At 42.3% G+C, this 18,929-nt stretch overlaps 2 protein-coding genes across 4 annotated transcripts; one reads left to right on the top strand and one right to left on the bottom strand.

Moving 5' to 3' along the window:
• Positions 1-1,696: 1,696 nt before the first annotated feature.
• On the bottom strand, positions 1,697-15,030 carry LOC147156542 (uncharacterized). Its single transcript, XM_086063608.1, has 22 exons — positions 14,976-15,030; positions 14,699-14,799; positions 14,314-14,422; positions 14,169-14,222; positions 13,695-13,775; positions 13,439-13,527; positions 13,334-13,370; positions 13,172-13,263; positions 10,839-12,971; positions 10,578-10,651; positions 9,593-9,689; positions 9,373-9,430; positions 8,292-8,374; positions 8,104-8,213; positions 7,908-7,995; positions 6,084-6,161; positions 5,897-5,937; positions 5,545-5,628; positions 4,940-4,997; positions 3,508-3,578; positions 3,040-3,094; positions 1,697-1,904 (listed from the first exon to the last, which is right to left on the bottom strand). Exons 3-22 carry the CDS (start codon positions 14,385-14,387, stop codon positions 1,807-1,809), a joined length of 3,555 nt encoding a protein of 1,184 aa, XP_085919734.1. The 5' UTR covers positions 14,388-14,422; positions 14,699-14,799; positions 14,976-15,030; the 3' UTR covers positions 1,697-1,806.
• Positions 15,031-15,243: 213 nt separating this feature from the next.
• becn1 (beclin 1, autophagy related) lies at positions 15,244-18,920 on the top strand. Of its 3 annotated transcripts, none has more exons than XM_086064247.1 (12): positions 15,244-15,454; positions 15,718-15,850; positions 16,057-16,121; positions 16,192-16,250; positions 16,436-16,526; positions 16,611-16,747; positions 16,849-17,043; positions 17,157-17,303; positions 17,368-17,517; positions 17,613-17,673; positions 17,746-17,888; positions 18,070-18,920. In XM_086064247.1, exons 2-12 carry the CDS (start codon positions 15,724-15,726, stop codon positions 18,236-18,238), a joined length of 1,344 nt encoding a protein of 447 aa, XP_085920373.1. In that variant the 5' UTR covers positions 15,244-15,454; positions 15,718-15,723; the 3' UTR covers positions 18,239-18,920. The 3 variants fall into 3 exon arrangements, with proteins under 3 accessions (XP_085920373.1, XP_085920374.1, XP_085920375.1); XM_086064248.1 differs by having other exon boundaries at positions 15,379-15,454; positions 15,688-15,850; XM_086064249.1 differs by having other exon boundaries at positions 15,438-15,555.
• Positions 18,921-18,929: the final 9 nt, after the last annotated feature.

The following is an 18,929-nucleotide window of genomic DNA, read 5'->3' as shown; positions in this document are numbered from 1 at the left end:
TTAAGGAAGACGGGGAATTAAGCGATGACGCTGGGACAGAAAAAAAGGGTTGCCCTGTCACTTAGAGAGGGGGAAGGCAGTCATCAAAAATGCAAGAGCCATTTAAACAGTGTGTACAATTGCATGGATTAAAAATATATGTGGTGGAAAAATGTGTGGGGTCAAACGCATTGACTCGGGCTGGCAAGGGAAAAGAAAAAAAACGGTCGTAACAGAGAGACATTAACTCATTCATTCCCAGCCATTTTCACTGAAGCAAAGCCCTTCGCTCCCGGCTGGTTTACTGGATTTTGACTGATTTTGCAAGCTCACAGAATATTGTGTTCTATTGCTATAAAACATGGAACCTACCAAAAAAAGGATTAGAATCTCTTCTTTCATCAGGAAAAAAAAAGTACATTTCTATCTGTTTTGCAGCAATTTGCATTAGAATATAGCTAAGTTTCATTATTATTCACAAATCTGTTTAGAACTGTGGGGCTTGTTTGCAGCATGGCCTTGGTTGATCTCTTATACTCTGCTGCCACCTGCTGGCCGTTTTTTGTAATAATTATTATTATTATTGCTGCAACCGTTTCTCTTCAGTTCGGAGGACGCATTCAAGTCTTATGCATGCTATAGCATAAAAAACAAACATACAAAAACGTATAAATGAGTCTTTGGGACACTTCAAACATTTAAAATAGAACGTATTTATATGTTTTTGGGAGCAAATAAGTTGATATGGAAAATGTTTCCTGTTGGGTCTCGATTTTTCTAATAGCAAAATATGTTCCTAACAATTAAAAATGGGACAAATGCATTCACTTTACATTTTTTTCCTGTTGGGAATTTCCCCTTTTCCACTTTGGATATCCCACTTCTCCTTAGATTGTGCAAATGTACCAAATGAAGATCACGTGAATGTAAATGCAATACTGAATCCAAGGCACCGCGTGACCTCCAACAAACACGCCTTCTCTCGTTACAGTGCGCTAAACAAGAACGACCCGCTCTTCTGCCGCCGTTGATGAAGAATTTTCGCCTTAGGGTCGCGCGAGAGAAAAGTCGCTCGCTCGCGTTTGCGCTCCGAGGCCGATTTGCATGCCCACTACTCCACGAGAGCGTCATCCATGTCGGGATGTCTAACTAGCGGGCTGATTCGTACACAAAGGCGCTCAATGCCACACGGCCGTAACTCACTTAGCGAGAGAGAACCTTGTGACTGATAAATTCCGCCAGCATTCCGAGCACTGTACATAACATCAGTAATTGGACTCATTCAAACAAGACTAGCACGTCCTCATAAAAAGGAGAAAAGCAAATCCCATTCATTGTTGGAACGCGACACTCCATTCAAAAGGGATGCTACTGAATGGGGGTGTAAAACAAAAACCAAACAAAAAACACACACACACACAAAAAACAGCTGACTGGAAGAAAGCAGCACCCTGGCACCAACACATCTGGCATTTAAAAGGCCTCCGAGGAGACGTGCTGACATTCCCGTTTTGTTTTTCGTTCACGCGTGCTCTTTTCAGCCAGCTGTTGTGCAAAACAACGCTAATTGTGTATGTATGAACTCGTGATTCTCAGCAAGAACATGCTATGAAATACATAAACCTGGAAAAATCAATAACAATAAACAGCCCTGACAATGAAACTTGAATGATTAATTACCCAGCCCCGGGTCCTAATGGGAAAAATAAACAGACCATTTCATTTTTGGTTCACTATTTATTACTGTAGTTGAACTTTAAATATCTCCGGTCTTGCATTAATGCACATTTATGTACAGAACATAATAAAAACGTGATCAAAACGTCCTTAGCTCGTTAGGTAGTTTCCGTAACCTTGAAGGGTGTACGTGGCCAGCGAGTCCAACAACCAACCGCGAGTCACAACTGTGGCCTGTTTTGCCAGACCTGTGCAGTGAACAAGATGGTGTCAAAAGATGACATAATCGCCATCAAATGTTAGTCGTACATCGTGTGTTAGTCCTGAGAATCTTAAGTGGCAACTTCTATTCTACCCAGTCTTAATTTGTACTCATTTCTATACATATTTTAGTTTTTTCATACAGTTTTCCGTTCATTATTTGTATATACTTTTACATATATTTAAATAACCCATAAATAGAGCTTACATGTCTCACTTATTTTTCGTCATTTATTGGTAAATACCACTACTATTTTATATTATTACTTAATTTGTTAAATGTTTGTAATTAATATTCTCATTCACTCATAACAGTACATGGTTACTATTTTTTTTAAATATAGCTTCATTAATATTTTATTTTAAAGCAAATTGTATTTTTTTCTTCATTCACTGGTAGATAATACTATTATTATAATATGTTTTTAAATATTTTATGTATTGTACATAACTGTAGGCAGTTTTATTTAAATTTGATTTATTATTACATTATATATTTTTATTGTATATTATTTTTATTATATATTACATATGATACATAATTTTTTATTTGTAGGTATACATAAAGTATTATTTTTAGTCATTTTTTATTCAGTTATAAATATGTATTGCTATTATATACAATATATATATATATATGTTTTTTTTTTTTTATTCCAGTTTAGTTTCCTACTTGTTTAAACAACCATCCCCCTCCTCCAAATCTCCCGCCTCACCCTCCACTGTCTGACAATTGCTCTCGGCCATTTCTTTGCCGCCCGAATTCTTTCACACTCGCTCTCCCCGGCAAATCCGTCTTGTCGGGTGAAAAAAACGTCTACCACCTTGTTTGTCAGACTTGGTGAGAGTTTCACACTAAAAGGGGAACACTAATTGAGTGTGAGAATTGTAGAGGGAGCAGAAGCTTTTTTGTTTGCAAGGATGAAAAAAAAAAAAATGAAAAAAAAAATATGAAAAAAAAAAGACAATCGTGGCAACAGTGAAATTCAACATATGAATGTTAAATCAATTTGCGAGGAGGGTAACTATTTTTGCACATTTTCACCTATTGCGGGCTTGTCTGGAGGGTTCACACATTAGTTAACAGTGCGTGCGCTGTGTATATGATATGACGAAACTTACTGCTGTACGAACATGGCTCTGATCCAGGTTGAACGATGACCAGCTGATTGGACTTCTGTGAGACCAAAACAACAGACTTAGTAAAATAAACGCACAGCTTTGATGCTACTTTTAGCTTTCTTTTATTTAGCGTTGCACACTAAGCGCTCGACTGCGAACCAAGCCGGAGGGGGTCATGAATAGTAATCATAATTGCAGCGTTGGCAGGGGCCAAGTGCTTTACCGACACGTACAATGTGCAGGGTTGTACTTTGTTTAAATAATACACCATAGTGTATATGAACCATATGCAATGAGGGATTCATTAAAAGTGCAACAGCCACATTCGCACCATCTAATAAGAGGCTGGGGCTTTGCCGAAGAGGTATAATTCATTAAACCATAGCAGAGCATAATCCAATGAAGGCCAATCTGTTTTGATTGCGACAAAATACGAATCAATGGTCATTTTGGCGACGACGGTCTCACCCGTTTGTCGAGCGCGAGCGGGCCTTTGGCCACCGTGGCTCCGCACAGCTGCACCATCCACTCCATTTCCTCTGGGAGATGAACAAACACAAAGACGGCAACATTAAAACATGCAAATTACAGGCAACCACAGCTACTCAGTAATTGTGTCTGACGCTACGAGACGGGAGCGACGGGTGATATGCTGTGAGCCAGCACGTCATTCCTCATTCCATTATTTCTCTCCTCTGGCAGTTCAGCTTCGCGGCGGCCATTAGCATTCACGTGAGCAACTTCCATAGATAGCAACGTACAGAATAGACAATAACAAGCGTTTTTTTGTAGTCAACGCACCTGCTCATCATTGTTCCAAGTGAAAATGTGTGTGAAATTGTTCATTTCAAATAAATAAATCTCATTGAATTGGGTGCTGGACGAATACATGGGTTGAGCACAGTATCCAGGAATAATAAAAAGAACTGGTTTTGAAGTCAGCTTGTGCTGCGCCGATGCCTATGGCAGGCCTACAGGACGCCGACATCACTGCAGCGCAGATTCATTTACCATTCTGCAAACAGCAGCGCACGCCGGCATGGCACAAGCACAGGCGGATGCAAATGTTTTGTTGTTGTTTGAAGAAGAGCTTCTCAAACTTTTTGGCTCCCGAGAGAAATTTTTTTTACAACAGCCTCCTCAAAATCCAAACGCCATTTGAGCAAACTCATTCCACTGCCAGCTGTTTTCAGAGCTTTGCCGGCCATTTTAGAGCATTTGGACACATATTAAAATGATGGTGTGCGTTCATTTTAAGTTCCTTTAATGCCACAAATTGTTTTAACGCGTGGTTAATGAATCCTGCACTGGGGGGGATTCCAGTCGCAACGCAGCAGACACGTCCATGTCAAAATTTTGCAGTAATAAATTTAATAAGAATGCATAGGTTTGTAGAGACTGGGGTCAAGTTGTCTTTTACAATTTAAAAAATGTGCAGAATTTCACAAGTTACTTCATGTTAAAGATTAGAAAGCCCAATATGAAAAGATAATTGCACTGAGCTGTCACAAACGTCTTACAAATGTAATTATGCCATCTAGTGGCAAAAAAATTACAAATCAATATCGTTTTTTTTTTTTTTTTTTACAGCATATCTTTTTAATTATCAAATTACTGTATCAATAACTAATGCAGCCATTTTCCACTTTTATGTCAAGAGCAGGAATTTTTTTTACTGTACATTTAGAACAGATGTAAAATTTGCAATTAATCGTTAGTTAATTATAGAAGTCATGCGAATAATTATGATAAAAAAAATTAATCGCCCGACACCCCTAATAATTAAAATGTTGAATTTCCTACAAAGCCAACGTTGAATCCCTAAAAAGTGTCAAAATTGCCGTTTGAGTTCAGTGATTAGCTTGGCGTGATGTGACACGCCATTTATGTGAGCATTTACCTGTGGTCATATTTGTGAAAGGTCCCTGGAAGCAGATTTCGTAGCCCTTCATGAGAAGCTGTGGAAACAAAAGGTCATTGCATGCAAAGCAATTAATTGGCTCAAACTTGGTTCATGCTTCCCTGCTTGAAAAACAAACTAAGAGCCAACACGGCTGCCTATGGCGTGACATTATCATCAGCAAAATGAAAAACAAGCCATCCAACAAGGAGGGCGAGCACTTTGTTGCTTTCAGGGTCATCTCGCTTGGCTGGGAAATTGTAATGCTAAATGGCTTCCTTGAGCTATGGTGGCCACATAATTCATACAGCGTGAGGTTGGACGCATTTGTACGGAGGGGAAAATGATTTTTTCTCTCTCTCTCAGCACTTGTCTGTTTATAATGATCATCAGCCAGAGGTGCTTTGTGTGATGAAAGTCTCGCTGTTGCAGATTTTTAATTTAGACAACACTAATAATGTCCTCCGGGACATATTGGGAGTGCCAGGTAATCCGTTCATTCAAACGTATGGAGCTGCTTTGACTGAAACAGACCCTGGAATTATTACCAAATTCAAACACGCGCCAGCTTACAAGTCTTGTTACTACAAAGTTATGCTTCTCACATTGTCGTCTCCGGTGGTGCGAGCTCTCTTAGGGCCAAAGTGATCGGACCCGTTCACCACGTCGCCTCGTACTTCAAATAAGCTCTGCATGGAGGGGAAACAACAATATGAATGTAAACATTCCAAGCACGTCACTGTTGTCAGACGGGCCGGCGAGCACAAGTTGGAAAAACACTTATTTGGTTTTATAATGAGCGCACGATGATGCACTGGAGTTATTACGGCAGATGCCGGGAATGCAAAAGCAAATGGGGGACAAATAATGCATGAGGTGTATCGCGGCTAACGCCGTGGAAAGCTTCGTCAAGCGGCTTTGATTCTACGGGGAATCGTAACACGGGGGCAAGCGTACCTCGTCCACGACTTTCTTTTGCTTGAAGCATTCGGCGATCCCTGCGAGGAGCAAATGAGAAGTTCACTTATTCCAGCCGGACTTGCAAGTGTCGGGTTGAATTTGTCACTGAGGCGGGCGTACTTGTCACCATGTAAATCACAACAAACAGTGAGTAAGGCATAAAAAAAAAAAAAACATTACTTACACTGAAAGCTCACCACCCACTTCCTGCCTGCAATGCCAAGGAAGTATTTGAGGGTACGTTCGCATACCAGGTGTTCATCTGGTGAAGAAAAATGAAGGAGCAAGAATTATTTTGTTTTTATTTCATTGTGTTATTTACAAGACCTTAACTCATTCACTCGCAGCCATTTTCACTGAAGCAACCCCCTTCGCTTCCGGCTGTTTTACTGGATTTTGACTGATTTTGCAAGCCCCACAGAATATTGTGTTCTATTGCTATAGCAACATGGAACCTACCAAAAGAAAGATTAGAGTCTCTTCTTTCATCAGTAAAAAAAGTATAGTACTATCTGTTTCCGTTTTGCAGCAGTTAGTATTAGAATGTAGCTTAGTTTCATCATTATTCACAAATCAGTTTTAAACACTAGGGAAAAAAGCCTCTTTGCAACATGGCCCTGGTTGATCTCTTATACTCAGCTGCTGCCACCTGCTGGCCGTTTTTTTGTAATAACTACCATTGCTTCAAGCGTTCTCTGCAGTTGCCACAGTTTGGCTTTAGCTTGCTAGTTCCCTAGCTAGCTCATGGTGCTAGTTTACCTGCTCGGTAGCTAGCTAGCTAGCATCAGGGGCTAACGCCAAACGGTGGCAGGGTGATATTTAAAATAGAACCTTTTTGGGAGCAAATGACTTAACATGATTCAGCATCATTATTATTACTTAGAAATTAACAACCAGGATTTTGTATTGTTGGCACCCCTTCCACTTCCTTCAACCTTCAACCAGGCACGATCAGGAGGCCAAATGCTCCCCATTTCTTGGTTGCCAGGGAAACGACCGCCTTTTAAAAGGCCTTGTCGAAATGTGGCGCTTTGGAGCCGGCGAATTAAAAATAATCTATCAGGTAGGGTAATTAGCGACGAGCAAGAGAATGAGGTTGGCGGCTTATCTCCAAAAGACTTGTGTTAAGGAGCCGCACAAAACAGCAAAGTACTGCTGGAAATGAAAATGTTCTTTTTCTTGAACTAGAAAGCTTAAAAGTGTCAGAGCTCATTTGAATTTCTCCAGTTAAACAATTTATTAACTCAATCCAAAAGACCAGCTGCACACTGCGTGGCATTTTTATTATGTTTGCAGGTACCATTAAACTGTACAAATAGACACATTAACCACAAAACGTTAAGGTTCAATTCTTTAACTAAGTTATAACTTGTACAGGTGAACATAATTTGAACTTCTATAAACTTTTTAATTAAAATGTCCAACTGTTTATGTTTTCAGTACTTTTCCCATAACTTTGGCTAAATTCAAAACAAGGTTGTCAACTTGTATGTCTTTTTTTGCATCTGCACTGCAAGCTAGTGTGAGTTGAATTTCTCATCAAGAGTTCATAATAAATATTATTATTATTTTGTTTTTTTTTAAGAGGGAAGACAACACAAAAAAATGTTGTATGCGCCTACAATAGTCTAAAAGCAGCCTTTTGATTAATATCGTGTTTGTGTAATATAAATTAAACAGCAAAATCCAGCCATTTTTATCCATCTCAGGGGGCGGCCATTTTGCCACTTGCCATCGACCGAAAATGACATCACAGATGCTCAGGGCACGGATAACGACCAATCACCTGTTTTCTAAGATTGGCCATGTGACATTTGCCAGCCAAGCTGTGATCTGTCATTACCTGAGCAACTGTGATGTCGTTTTCAGTCGACAAAGTGACAAAATGGTTGCCACGCCATATAAATATCAAAATTTGGTGTTGACCGACCGCCCCTTGAAAAAAAAAAAACAGTTGCGCAATCACGCACACTGCCTGAAGTGACTTTTCTACAGCTGTCGTACGTACCTGTGCACATAACAATGTGAGTCACCTCTGCGGTCACCTGGGAAACCACACGCGCGCCGACTCTCTTAGCAAACCTCCTCACCGCCATCTGCGAGACAGACAGATATGATTGGCCAACGTTAGCCGTCCCTCGACCCCACTTACGCCATTAAGATGGATAATTGCAGTCTCGCCGGATGATCCCGCACACACACACCTGCTCGGCGGGCGCCAATCCAGACGACACCAGCACCATTTTGGCTCTATGGGGAGCCTTGTTCTCTTTGTCGTTGGAGGTTGAATTGGAATCGGCGCCGCTTTTCGCAGCTGGTGGCGGCGCCGAGCAGGAGAATGAACAAATCATTCGGTCAAATAATGAATGTAAAATAAGAGTGATAGCCTTACGCGTCTCGGCGGCGGGCTGAGGCAACTCTTCTCCATCACGGGGATGCCTTCCGGGCTGCTCTGCACCTTCTGCAAGGTCTTTCCTGAAAAATAACCATGCAGCTTTTCAAATCTACAAAGAATTATATCAAGGCCATACTGAAAATAAAACAAACACAACAAAAATGCAGGCCTTAAAATGAGAGAATCTCAAGAGATTAAAGACGTTATTTGTAGCGAATAATGTTGAAAAGAAATGCCCTCAGCTTGCATCGCTTGAACAACAATTTGTCTCACTGAGGACGCCGCATGTAACGCTGGTTACAATTATTTCTGCCGTGCACTTTTCCGCCTGCTTTTTTCATTTCCACAACAAGCTCATCTCGCTAAGCCCCTTTCATGTTATCATCCGCCAGCTCTTCTTCGCTCGGAGGAGAGCACTTAGAACCCTGCGAGGCGAGAGCTTCCAGGTGGGGGGGTGGCGGGTGGGTGGGGCATCAGTCAAGCGGGAGAGATATATTACCGAGGCAACACAAGTTTCCTTCTAAGTGCTCTGAAAACGATAGAAGATACAGGCAAGCAATGACTTTTTTTTAATCTCTACGGAGCTGGAGCGGATTGGGGGTTGATTGGAGAGATTATTTTGCTCATCGCCCTGCCAGACGAGGGGGCAGCCACCCAATTACCGCATGCGGGACGTGTTATTGATAAAGAAGATAGCAGTGTAATGTGTAAACAAGTACATATGCTGACATATTTGTTTGTTTTTTCTTCAAAGTAAAAAGAAGAAATTTCAGTTTGAACCTAAAATGACAATAAGATTGAATAATTTGACCACCTCTAAACTTTTAGATGTCCAGCTGTTCAATGTTTGAGTACCACTTGCCTTTTTATTTACAAATAGAAAGTACTGCATCTAAATGTAATTATCGCAATTCACACGAGGGGGCAACAAAGAGTTAACGACTGAGCCCATCTGTTGCTAAACAAATCAGCAGCACCAGCATCTCAGATGAAATCAAGTGGGGAGTCTTTAGCATCATGGTGTAAATGCAAATGTAAAAATGCGTGTCTATCTTCCAAAACGGCCTGCTTTACTAACCTGTCTGCATCACGGCTTGCATCCGGCTCACATGGACCCAATTTCTGCACGTATGGGCCTTACGAAAACCACGAACAAAAACAAAATGAATAAATCAAACTTTAACAAAAAATCCTCAAAAAAAAAAAAGAACAAGAATTTTATCAAGTAAATGAATGTAATAATGACAATTTAGATCATGTACGGTAGATGGACAAGTCAGTCAGTGTGATCTGCTTACACACAGCAGGGTTGGCCTCCTTCTCCTGGAGCACCTCAGTCACTATCGCCATCAATTTCTTCAGCCTCACCAGATCCTGCTGCATCTCCAGCTTTTGCTGGCGAATGAGAAAAAAAGAAAGAAGAAGAAACAATTGACTGAATAGAGTAGGAGGAAGAAAGCCACCTCGAGTTCATACATGCACAATAATGAGTGTCAATCAGCGGGGGACACAAACTAAACTTAGCTGTTAAAAGTGACAGAAAATGTAATGTTTTTTTTTGTTCTTGCTTTACTTTGTCAGTAGAGGCATGATGAAGTAAAAGTATGATGTATGCAATATTTTCAATAGAGTGAGATATGAACCTAAATTTACTGAGGCGTGACAGTGGACAGATAAAAAGGAGAATGCAGGATGATGGATGAGAAGAACAACAAGCATCATCTCCTCTGCAGCCCATGTAAATAAAATGCAATTTAAAACTTGCTGAGAGGGATGTTTTGTTTTTTTCCCCCAAGTCATCAGTCATTCTGGAGATGACAGCCCATTGAATACAATGAGGACGCTGCCCTCTGTAGGACGGGCGGGATAATGCATGCAGAGAAGCTGGCATCTTATTCTATTCTCAGATTTGGTTTCTATACCTATTCAGTCAAAAAGCAATTTTAGGATGGGAACTTTGTGAAAAATTCCATCACATTTCAAAATTGGAAAACAAAAAAGAATTAAGAACCTGGTGAAGCCTGAAGCTAGAAATGTTAATGATAAAAATGTATTTGAAAAAAAAAAAAGAGGGTAATTTTAAAAATATAACAAAAACGGACACAAGATTTAAAAAAAATCTACATATTTATAGACACAAAATATAATTAAAATTATACAAATACAATTTATTATTTTAACCACATTTCTACCCATTTATTTGTTTACATCTCCTTATTGTACAGGACTTTGGATGGAAAATGCTAAGCAAAGTTGGCCTTAAAATATATAAAAGAAATGTACCTGTGTAACGAGAACCTCGCTTGTGAATTGCGACGACTCAGCAGACACGCATGCTCCGTTGGCTGGCACATCAGCTGCATAAGAAGTCATAAAAATGAAAATCACATTCATAGAAAGGCTATTTACTGTATTGCTTGAGGCAAAATAGAGTGGAGTGCACGACAAGGCTGCGACAAGAAATGGATTCAGTTTAATGTAGTTATGTAAGTAGATGTAAGGTAGTTCTTTACTCCCGCAAGAGAATTTTGAATATCATCTTACATTCATCTGGAGGGTCAAACAAGTCGACGGACGCTTGACTGTCGGTGACGTAGTCTGGAGTCACACACCGCACCGCGACATCATCGGCTTCGCGCTGGCTAGCTTCAGTGGCGCCCTGCTGGAAGATTTGCACCAAAGTGGGCAACTCCTCATTGGAGCTGCTCAACGTCTCTGGCGAGTACTCCAGCCTCGGAGTCCTGCTCCGCGTCTTGCGGCTGGGGTTGCTGACAACGGACGACTGGACGCTCGTCTGGGTTCCGCCGGGCGGCTGAACTCCGAGGCCGTCCGGAGTCAAGGAGCAGTCGGGATTTAAGGGATGCTGCGATGTGGTTGCTGGGCAGTTTCCAGTGGCCGATTCAAACGGACTCTCTGGAATCTTCTGGCGCTCATGTAAAAGGAGTCCAGAATCCACGACCTGTGGGACGAAGGACGCGAGGGGGCTTTCCGTTTCATGTGTCGTCACTTTGTTCGGACTGAGGGCACTGCTGACGGTACTCCTGAGGAGCACGGGAGCAGCCACCACTTTGGCATCCATTTTCCGTGTGGGCCAATCGGTTGGGGGGATCAAATCGCTACAAGTTGACGGCTCGGTAAAGTCCGATCTCGGCGGCGCCTGCTGGACTCCCGATTTAGTGCTGTTGCTCTTCTCCGGGCTGCGCGCGAATTCTTCGTCCTCGCTCCGTCTCCTCTTCCTACTCGAGCAGGCGAGGCGGAACGACTTCCTTGTGGTGGCCTTGAAGCTCCTGAGGAGTTGGGCGGTGTCCATCTCGCTGTCGTTGCAGTCCTCCTGGGCACTCGCAAAGGAACGAGGAGCGGGATCGTCCGGCGCCGCCCCAAACAGACTTGCAGAACTTAGAACCAGAGGGGGGTCGCGATCGGCGCCTGCTTCGTTCTGAGTGGGAAGAAGTCCCTTAACGAGATTGTCCAGAAGGGAGATCTCCAAGTCTTCGATTGCGCAGATGTCGTTGTCATATATGCAACCATTACTTTTGTAAGCATTTGCACGGGAAGGATTCGATGTTCCGCCATCGTTAACGTCCTTTCCGAGCGTTTTGGCCCTCTGGCGAGTCGGAGCTTTTTTGGGAGCCGGCTGTCGGACATTCTGGGAAGACAAGCGAAGCCTCTTGGATCTCCGGGTGCCCGTCGTGACGGCCGCCTCCTGATCCTCGCTGCTCGGGTAGTTCTCGATATGAACCTGAACCGCCTCCGTCGGAAGCTTACTCTTAGCGGCGACGTCTCCGTTTTGAACTCCGACAAGGAGCAGAGGTTTCACAGCTCGGGCGGACTTGCCCTTCTCGGAGGGGCGTCGCCCTTTTTTCGCAGCGGGAGTTTTGGTCTCCGCTTTGGCCGGCAAATCAGAGTTGACCTGCTGCACGGTGCTACGCAACCTCTTGGTTGGCTTGCATTCATGCTGAAGGGTTTCGAGGCTCATCGCCTCGTTATTTTCAGGAGGTTTGTCCAGATTCTTCTTGGGAGTCTCACAATTTGCCGATTCTTCAGAAACGTCCATCATTACAGGCTCTTCCCGATCTAAAAGTTTCTCTTCGGGGCTTTTTGTGAAGTCAGTAGGAGTCAAACTGGTCGTCTCCTTTTTCTTCTTAGAGAGCTTTTTTGAGGCATGCGATGGCGGTTTGCTGCCTGCGCTTTGATTAACCCTTTGCTTTCGTTTGTAGGTGACCCCAAAAACATGCGCTTCAAGAGATTTGCCGATCTGCTCCTTCTTGTTGAACGTTTGGACGTCCGGCACGGAAGCGCCGCTGTCCGAATCGTTGGAAACGTGGTCAACCTCTCTGGGTTCCTCCAACTGAAGGTTCCCCTCAGTGGGAACCTTCATGAGCCACTCCGCGACCTTCTCCTTACTCCGCCTCTTCCTGCTCTCAAAGATTTGGTCCTGATCCTCATCTTTTTTCTGCTTCTGCCTGGGGGGTTGCGTTAGAGGTTGACTCACCATAAAAGCCGGCACAACTTGGTCATTTCGCCTTTTCCTTCCAGTTGTGAGTCTCGATGCTTTGATTGTTGCTTCAATCAATTCCACGGATTGTGACGTTTGAACGGAGCCGTCCTCAACTTCACCTTCTGTTGTCAAAGGATTGGAATCTTTAAATCCCATGACTCTTGCAAATCCATTGAGGGCTAAAAAAAAAAAAAGAGGGAAAATCGCAACCATTTAAGCAATTTTGAACACAAAAGAAGAATGACCATATATCTTAAGTTTAATTAATCAGTGAGGTGTCACTTCCTTTTAATCCTTAATCTTGCCAGGTGTCCAAGTATTTTTGTCGATCATAATGTAAGTGAACATGTCCAACTTTTGTCGACCCCCAAGATTTTACCTGCTATAGTTGATGAGTGAGAACTCGGAAGTGCCTTTTCAACACCTTCCACGTTGTCAGATGTTCCATCAACCTGTTTGTCATCATTTGCCCTGCTTGGATTGAAACAAATCAACAACAAGTGACAATTAAAATCAGAATAGAATTTTCAATCACACTCACTGAGATCGCCTTCCTTCTTGGGCCTGTCCAGTGAAGTCTGAATGAAGAAAGTAAAAGTCATTCAGGCCCCTCCTTTTGAGTTAATAATGACTGCACAGTACTTACAGTTTGTGCCAGTGTCGTGTTCGTACGCCTGGATCATGTCTTGCAGTCCTGCGACCAGTCTCTGGAAACCCGGACTCTCCTGCAAGCTTCTGTAAGAGAGAAAAAGTACGATTTTGAGACACTTTTATAGGCCATGTCTCCATGTTAAAAGATACACAGGTTTAATCACAGAACTTTCTATCATGAATATTTTTGCAGGGTCTCTGCGTAAAAGACACGAGAGCATCTAAGGCTTGTTATTGTGAATATGGCCAACCTCTTTGTTATCTTTTCTTTACACACAGGGCAATCGGCTCTGCTTAGTTTGTTGTTGTCCAACAGCTTCAGCATACAAAACCTAAGGTAGTGAACACAAAGTGTTGAATAAAACACTAATAAAACACATGGATACAAGTACAGGTTCAGGCTATATAGCATTTAAATTGATTATATCGGAGCTTCATGAATTACAAACTTAGGCATTGAATGAAGGCATTTTTGTTTTGTGGCGTGCTGGGAAATTTTTCAAAAGAAGGTTTAAAATGAATCAGTGTGTACAGTATTAATTGTGTAGTCCTTTTCACCATGCCATATTTACTTACGGGCCAGACCCAAATATGACCAAGGGAGAGCAATTACACAGGGTAAAAGGGTTGAATGATGTTTACATACATGCAAAGTTCTATTAGCATTTCATAATGTTATGTTCATTAAAAATATTGTCGTGAAAAGTATTTGAAATGATACTTACTTGCAAAACTGATGGTCACACTTGGTGGAAACAGGTTGCGTCAACAAATCCAGACTATTAATGAAAAAAATTTAAAATATTGGAAACACATTTCGATGAAAAAGGCTGTTTTATGTAATTTGATAGTCTGTTTAATGCCATTTACCATATGGGGCATTGTAGGGTCTCCCACAGGACAGAAATCCCTCTTTTCACATCGGTGTCTTTGGCTGGTGCCATGAAGTCTTTTTCTTTTCTTTCTTTCTTTTTTTAATCTAAGCGCAACAAAACGAACAATGACTCTGTTTCTACAACACGTCAGTCGCATTCAAATACATGAGGACACATTTTATGAAGAAATGTCGTCACTGTCGCAGTTTGGTGTTGTGACATCAGCCATTGTAATTTAATAAGTGTGGCGATAGGCTTGACTACTTTAATAACACACAGCATGGGAATTACAATAACGACACAAACATTACGAAAGGACAACACAAAATGATGGAAGATGTCGCCGCTTTAGTTTAACGGACATTTTGTGACCATTTTACCTGTTTTGCAGCCACTCTTCCGCTTTGGTTTTCCCGCAAACTTTCTTCTTCTCTTATGTGTTGAACAGCAGCTTTCTGTTTGGGTTAGCGGATCCCATCTTCTGGTGGGAAGGTGGAACTACAGCGTTTAATCGTCAAAGCAAGCATCGAAAAATAAATATTGTGTTAAAAAAAAAACAGCGGCTGTTGTGGCTAGTTCACATAAAGGTACAATATTTTATATAGTGGACTAAACTGTTAACTGGAAGAAAAAAAAGTTTAAGAACCACTTGGTTACCTTGATGTCGTCAGGGGGAGGTTTTCTTACAAAGAACCGACGTTTGCTTTGACAGATGAACTCTGTAGTTTCGATTTTCAAGCAGTCCAAACGAAGCATTTTGTCTTATTATATATTTTCGCGACACTATTCATTCTCTAGGGCGGAGTGAAAAAAACACAAGAAATGGAAAATCATTTTCTGTACTGGATGCACCACCTGACCACCTCTTGTTTCACAACCTCACGTACTTCATTCCCCCCTTCTTCCCTTCCCGTCTTATCAACCCTTTTACCTCAATTATTTGCTTTCATTGCTGTACATTTGCTTACTTTTATAACACTTTTTAAAAATAAAGGTATTCGTCTTGAATCTGTTGATTACATGCATTATTCAAACGATCCACAGAGGGCGGTCTTTAAAAAAAAAAAAAACAAAAAAAACAATGAAGAGGACGTAAACATCAACACGGAAGTGGAAGTAGGACGCACAATTGACAGGTTTTTATATGTATTTACATTTCTTATTCCCACGGTGTGATCGTCAAACATATTATGCAGTGACTGCAGCAAGAGATTATATGAATTAAAATCGCTTTAAGGTAACCGCACAGCTTTATTGACTTGCCTAGCCTGTCGGCGCTAGCTACGAGCTAACCTTAGCGTGGGTTTGGGAATAAATAAATCATCACTGCAAGAAACGACATTTGTGACATTGTGTGATTTTTGCTCAGATCGATATCACCCCTCCTCTGTACTTGTAGTGAGGGATGGAGGGCTCCAAGACTTCGAGCACGACGATGCAGGTTAGCTTCGTTTGTCAGCGATGCTGCCAGCCTCTGAAGCTGGACACATCCTTCAATGTCCTGGACCGGGTCACCATCCACGAATTGATTGGTATGGAATGGATTGTTAAACACAAAGATGTAATGCAGTGGTTCTCAAGCTTTTCATACCAAGAACCCCCCCTCAAAAAAATATTTAGCTACAAGTGCGATCATAATGACCAACATATTTTGAAAATATTTAAAATGGTTTGCAAGGACACACATCAACCAAAGTATTTGTTTTAAAACGTAATTTATCTGCGTGCCTCCGCTCAGCTCCACTGGTGACTGTGACGCCCAGCAAACAGGCTGATTGCGGTGAAGGAGACACAACAACAGAGGTAGAATAAATGCACTTTTAACTGTAATGCATTTATTTTCATCTCTAAAATGAAGGCAAATGAATTTCAGGAGACCTTTGTAGAAAACAAGCAAGATGGTGTGTCAAGGAAATACATCCCCCCAGCACGGTGAGCATTTTATTTTATTTTTTAAACAAAATTTTAGATATTAATACGGTTTAATTTATTTATTTTTTAATATCCACAGCAGATAGATAAAAGTTTTAAATTTGTTAACATATACTGTAAAACATGTGTATTTAAATATACACTACAGTATGTCTATTTTCACTGTTGACCTGGCTTGTTATCAGGATGATGTCTACAGAGAGCGCCAACAGCTTCACGCTGATCGGAGACACTTCGGACGGAGGCACCATGGAAAATCTAAGCCGCAGACTCAAGGTGACGGACGGGCCTGCAAAATAGCCAAAAGAGACGACGGTATGCGACCCATGCTGATTCGAACGACCGTACTTGTCTTGGCAGGTGACGAGTGACCTGTTTGACATCATGTCTGGTCAGACGGATGTGGACCACCCGCTGTGTGAGGAATGTACAGACACGCTGTTGGACCACCTGGACACGCAGCTCAACATCACCGAGAATGAATGTCAGAATTACAAGTGAGTGATGGCAAAGTGATGTTAATGTTAGATAGATTAAAAAAAAAAAAAGTTACTATGTAATGAACTGGAGAAAAAAAAAAAACGTCCGGTATGTTCAGGCAGTGCCTGGAGCTCCTATCACACCTGCCAGTGGAGGACGAGGAGACGCTGCTGGGCGAGCTGGAGCATCTAAAAGAGGAGGAGGCGGCGCTGGTGCAGCAGCTGGAGGCCGTGGAGGAGCAGCGGGCCGCTGTGGCCCAGGAGCTGTCGCAGAGCCGGGGAGTTGCCCAGCAGCTGGACACGGAAGAGCTGCAGTGAGTGGCGGAGGGACGCGGGAGCTGTGGAATAATTACTACTTTCCTCTTTTATTCAGCACTCAGTGATACAGTTTTTGAAGTGGGAGGTTAACTGGTGTAATTGATGCCAGGTACCAGAAGGAGTACAGCGAGTTCAAACGTCAACAGCTGGAGCTGGACGACGAGCTGAAGAGCGTCGACAACCAGATGCGTTACAGCCAGATCCAACTGGATCGACTCAAGAAGACCAACGTCTTCAACGCCACCTTTCACATCTGGTAGGTCTGCGATGCAGTGGAGCCGCGACATATTTCAATATTTGAATGGTTCCGTCCCGTTCAGGCACAGCGGCCAGTTTGGCACCATCAACAACTTCCGTTTGGGTCGACTTCCTAGCGTGCCCGTGGAGTGGAACGAGATCAACGCCGCCTGGGGGCAGACGGTGCTGCTGCTGCACGCGTTGGCTAACAAGATGGGGCTGCGCTTCCAGAGGTTAGCGCTCGTATGAGCTCGGAATAATGCAAAAAATAAAAAAACTTAACTATTAATTTAATTTTGTTTTTAATGTGTCTGTCTTCTCTGCTTAGATATCGCCTCGTGCCCTATGGAAATCATTCCTACCTGGAGTCCCTTACAGACAAGTCAAAAGTAATAGACATTTTGTAAAAATTTCCCTCCAAGTTCACACTCTTCACGTTTCTTTTCTTTTCGTGGTTCCAGGAACTTCCGCTGTATTGTTCGGGCGGCCTGAGGTTCTTCTGGGACAATAAGTTCGACCACGCCATGGTGGCCTTCCTGGACTGCGTGCAGCAGTTCAAAGACGAGGTGGAAAAAGGCGACACCGGCTTCTGTCTTCCGTACAGGTAAGATGATCAATAAACGAAAAACTCTGTTGCTAACCAAAACAGCAGCACCTACCGAGGCATGTCAAGTCTCTCTGATGGACTTTTTTTGACTAGCGAGACGGCCAATACTCGAGGAACAACGCACTTACACAATGTGATGACTGTGTGTGTGTGTGTGTGTGTGTGTGTGTGGCGTCAGGATGGATGTGGAGAAGGGCAAGATTGAGGACACGGGCGGCAGCGGCGGCTCGTACTCCATCAAGACTCAGTTCAACTCGGAGGAGCAGTGGACCAAGGCGCTCAAGTTCATGCTCACCAACCTCAAGTGGGGGCTGGCCTGGGTCACATCGCAGTTCTACAACAGATAAGCCCAAAAAAAAAAAAAAAAAAAAAAAAAGAGCCACGGAGATGGCGTGACAAAGAAACGTGGGGATGGAACACTGTTGGGAAAAGCCTACCTTCCCTCAGACTTGAATGTAAAACTTACTGAAACATATCACATTTGTTCTACCATATATGGTCACAAAATTCCAGGAAGTTGGAAACTTTCCATGGGAATTTATGGCGGGGAAAAAATTTACGGTTGGTTCCTTAAGAGTACAGTGATGCCCGTGCATGTGGGCAAGGCGAGCTATCTATTGTGCATAGATTTCCGCTTATGACAGAAATAAGCTTATATATTACTCCAAATTCCGTTAATTACCATCAATTTTCATAACTTCCCATGGAAATTTACTGTAAATTCTCCAACCCTTTGCAACTTTTGTGTAGGTCAGGTAGGACAGTTTTGTTGGGTGTCATTAAAGCAGAGCTGGGGGAAACCGAGCTAAAAAAAAAAAAATTAACCCGCTTAATGCTCATAAGACATTATTAAAAAAATACAAAATAACTATAGAGGTTCCCCAGCCCTGCATCAAAGGAATTTCTAAGTTGCACTGAGAGCTGATGCTAACTTACTAAACATTCTTTGAAAAAAAGCTGCTGTTAGATATATAATGTACACATGGACTATATCAAAAATACAATAAAATGACATGGAAATGATTGAAATGAAGATGC

This window comes from Leptonotus elevatus, chromosome 20, assembly GCF_054856555.1.
Source record: "Leptonotus elevatus isolate MCC_2025b chromosome 20, RoL_Lele_1.0, whole genome shotgun sequence".
NCBI lineage: Eukaryota > Metazoa > Chordata > Actinopteri > Syngnathiformes > Syngnathidae > Leptonotus > Leptonotus elevatus.
Note: the sequence above shows the minus strand (reverse complement) of the source record. Positions and strands in the feature narration are given on the sequence as shown.